The 3,738-nt window shown below is 61.0% G+C and overlaps 1 protein-coding gene across 1 annotated transcript; it reads right to left on the bottom strand.

Annotated features, from left to right (window-relative positions):
• Positions 1-996: 996 nt before the first annotated feature.
• Positions 997-3,732, bottom strand: LYL1 (lymphoblastic leukemia associated hematopoiesis regulator 1). Its single transcript, XM_006768233.1, has 4 exons — positions 3,497-3,732; positions 2,248-2,600; positions 2,075-2,166; positions 997-1,202 (listed from the first exon to the last, which is right to left on the bottom strand). Exons 2-4 carry the CDS (start codon positions 2,577-2,579, stop codon positions 997-999), a joined length of 630 nt encoding a protein of 209 aa, XP_006768296.1. The 5' UTR covers positions 2,580-2,600; positions 3,497-3,732.
• Positions 3,733-3,738: the final 6 nt, after the last annotated feature.

The following is a 3,738-nucleotide window of genomic DNA, read 5'->3' on the forward strand; positions in this document are numbered from 1 at the left end:
GGCCAGCCCCGCTTCGGCCCCTCCCGGGAGATCCGTGCGCCCGACCAGCACCAGCATTGCGGACCGCAAAGGCCGCCCGTCCCGTCAAACAAGTTTCTTCTTAGGCTAAGAAACGCAGTATATACGAGTATCTCTATATATAGTACTAATGGATTTGGTGTGCTTCCCCTTAGCGTCCCCTGTCCCCCTCTCCTCCCCCTTCAGCCTGGTCTCCCCCTCTCTGCCCTCCACCCCCGTCTCTGCACTGAGATACATAAGAAACAAGGGTAGTTTACTGTCTGTTTTGTTTTCTGGGTTTTCAGTGTCCTAGCGGAATGCAAGTAGGCAGCCAGCCCGTCTGTCCCCTCTCCGCCCCGCCCCGCCCCGCCCCCGTCACTGCGCTTCTGTTATACCATCTTTGCCTGACTCTCTCCGGCTTCTCCATTGAATGGCTAATGTGTATGTGAAATAAAGAAATAAAGAAAAACAAAAGCAAGAGCGCCTGAGCCTTCGCTAACGCGATCGTGCGGGTCCTGGTCGGGTTTGGGGTGGGGTGGGGTGGGGCCCCGCGTGAACTCAGCGCCTGTGTCCCCGCACCGGGCGCGCCGTCGAGGCGTCAAGGCGCTTGTATCCCTGAGTTTCCAGGAGGGGGCGCCGCCGGCGAGAAGAGGAAGCCTCCCAGCCCCTCCCCACCTCTCCGTGAGCCCCAAACCCGGAAAAGAAAAGAGGCACCACTGAGGTCCGACGGCCGCTCTGCCATGTTGATGTTCCTGGACCTCGCCTACGGGAGGAGGAGGTGGGCGAGGCGGCTTCCCGCGGGCGGTGGGTGGTAAGAGGGTCTGCAGGGTTCCTTCCAGACCCTCTGGTCGCCCGCCCTTCCAGATCCCCGGCCATTTCCCCCGAAAGGGAAGTCCTCACAGGTCCCTCTCCGGGCGACTTCGCTCCAAAATAAGCGCAGTGCGCGCGGTGCGTGGTCCGCCCCTTCCTCGACGGCCCAGGGCTGAGTTCCCATGCCCGTCATGGCTGGGAGGCGATGGAGGTCACCGCACCTCTGGGCTCACAGCCAGCCAGGCGGAGCACCTCGTTCTTGCTCAGCTTCCGGTCGGGAGGGTGCGTGGGCAGCAGCTTCCTGAGCTCCATGAAGGCGCCGTTCACGTTCTGTTGCCGCCAGCGCTCGCGACTGTTGGTGAATACACGCCGGGCCACCTTCTGGGGCTGCTGCCCTGCACGCAGGAGGGGAGGGGTTGGCACCGACGTGGCGCCCCCTGCTGCCCTCACTTCAGGCACCCAGCACCCTGGTGGGGACTTCCACACAGGAGGTGAGCGGGGCTTTCTCCACGCCGGGGATGCACGTGTAGGACCCACCACGTGGCTCCCGGCTAGTTAACAACCCTGCCCGCCCCCCACCTCCACCATCTAGACAAGGAGAGACTGGGCTGCACAGAACTGTGGCCTCTGAGCCGCTGGCTGCGCCTTTATGTCCGTGGCTGAGATTGCTTAGCGGAATGTTTCCTTGCTGCTGCCAGTCTGGGGAGCTGGCCCTATAGTCTTCATTCTGAGTGTGTCCCTGTGTGTGACCCGGGTCCTCGCGGGTCTGAGAAGTACTCGTGATTGTGATTGTGGTCCTGTCTGTGTCTAAGGTCATTGTGTGACTTGTGGTCTGTCTGAATGGCTGTGGTGGTGTGTGATCGTTGCCATGTGGCTGTGTCATGCCTGGCTGTGGTTGTGTGGCTGATTCTTGTGTGGCCATGGTCCTAAGTGGCTGTGGTTGTCTGTGTCCTGTGTGGTTGTGGTCCCATGGCTGTCTCTTGCATGATGGTTGTCATGTGGCTGCTTTCTGGGTGGCTGTGCATCCAAGTGGAGCTGTCATTTTGTGGCCCCAGTGCCATGCTGTGTTTGCCAGGACCCTTTGTAGTTTGTTTGGGTGACTGGTTGTGTGGGACTGGCTATAGGACTGTGGTTTTGCACATGAGTATAACATGAGTACTGAGCCCGTGTGGGCTGTTCTGTGTGTGTCTGTGCCCTGGCAGCACCTCCCCCTGTGGAAAGGTGTGGGACAGACGTGGACCCCATGCAGACACAAACTTATACTCACCCTCAGCCAGCTCCAGCTCACAGTGGCTCGGTCTCCGCTTCAGCCGGCTGCTAGGGAAGATGCTAAAAGGTCCTGCCGGCCCAATGTAGAGGCTGTAAGGGTTCAGGGGTCACTAATGCCTTGTGGGCAAGGACCCTGGCCCTGGATTGCCCCCGGCCCAGCCCCCCACTAACCTGTTGAGGAAGGGGTGAGGATGGTAATGCAGGGCCAGAGGGGTTGGGGCACTTCCCAGGGCGGAGAATTGCAGCACTGGGGGCCGGAGGGCACTCTGCTCTGTGGCGGCCATGGCTGCCCCTGGGGGCCTCGTGTGGCCCAAGCTGATCACTGGGACACCAGGGGGCAGCCTGGGGGACGAGACACCTTGGTGGCCCACCTCCTCTGCCTTGGGGGCCCCAGGGGAGGCAGGCTTGGGGAGTGGCGCAGGCACTGGGCTGGGGGCACACACCATCTCAGCCTTCTCAGTCATGGTGGGAGCCACCTCCGCCTGGGCTTGGGGCGGGCACATGGACCCCGAGGGGGTGCTCACCTGTGGAAGGGAAGGAAGCCAATGGGAGGAGGAATCAGATGCCACACACACCCTTAGCCCAACAGAGCCCTCAAATGGAAGGGATAGTGGGGGGAGGGGGAGGCCTAGAAACTACCAGAACATGGAGGATCTGATACAAGGGCAGGAGATGCCCACTGAGATGCTGTGCAGCGATAAGCCCAGCAGTGTCGTCTCTGAGCTGTTTGTGACCCATGAGGGCATGAGCAAATTCTCTTCCTCCAGGATCCCCGCACCTGGAGTCCGGAAGGAGGGGCAAGGCAGGTAGCCATGATGGGCCCTGAGACCCTTAGACCCGACCCTAACACCCTTCATTGACACAGCGTGTCCTTGGAATTCCTACATGATTGACTCTGACCTCTCACTGACCTCCCGCCTCCTGCCTGGGCCCACCCTGTGGTCCTCATCTAGGACCCCGAGGCTCTTCCCATCGCCTCCCTGTCAGACCCTGAAAGTCTTCCATAATCTCTTGTGACCACCCCCCCCACCAGACACACACACACTGAAAATGTCCCCCTCACTAGTCCTGCAACCCCCATTGCTGACACTATGATGCCAAATGCTGGCTCTGGCCAGTACATACAGTCATGCCTCAACCTTCCTCTGGCCCTGGTGAGCCTCCACCTGCCCCACCCATCAGCATCCACCTCCTTACACCCCATTTAGATATCCCTGTCCCTCTGGGCCCACGGCCTGGAGGGCCCCAGCAACATCAGGGACACTGGGCCCTCTTCCCTGTCTTCCCCAGCTGGGTCCTGGGGAAGCTGGCCTGGCCGCTTAGTTGGTTCCTACAGATGAATGAAGGAAGGAAGGCGGGAACGAATGAATGAATGCAGGTGGGTTGGGAACCCCCCCACCTTCAGGCTGCTCGCTCTTACCCCAGCGCTGGTCCTGCTGCCTGCTGAGTCCCCTGGCTCTGTCGGTCAGGGCAGGAATATGGCTCCAGCTTCAGGCCAGGCTCCCTGGCCCTGCTTCCTCCAGCCTCTCCACTCTACCCCAGGCAGCCAGCCACTCTGGGCTTCACTTCTTTCTGGGCTCTCAAGGGCCTTGGGGCCTCGGTGGTGGCAGCAGCCTGGGTCCCTCGAGGAAAAGTAAGTGGCTCAGGGGCCGGCCGGCCCGC

This window comes from Myotis davidii, unplaced genomic scaffold (genome assembly GCF_000327345.1).
Source record: "Myotis davidii unplaced genomic scaffold, ASM32734v1 scaffold543, whole genome shotgun sequence".
In the NCBI taxonomy this organism is placed as follows: Eukaryota; Metazoa; Chordata; class Mammalia; order Chiroptera; family Vespertilionidae; genus Myotis; species Myotis davidii.

Coding starts and splice junctions, on each gene's coding strand:
- LYL1 (XM_006768233.1), bottom strand. CDS start 2,579: ATGTGCCCGCCCCAAGCCCAGGCGGAGGTGGCTCCCACCATGACTGAG. Junction 2,167..2,247: donor CCTCACCCCTTCCTCAACAG/GTTAGTGGGGGG, acceptor GAACCCTTACAG/CCTCTACATTGGGCCGGCAG. Junction 1,203..2,074: donor TGAGCTGGAGCTGGCTGAGG/GTGAGTATAAGT, acceptor TCCTGCGTGCAG/GGCAGCAGCCCCAGAAGGTG.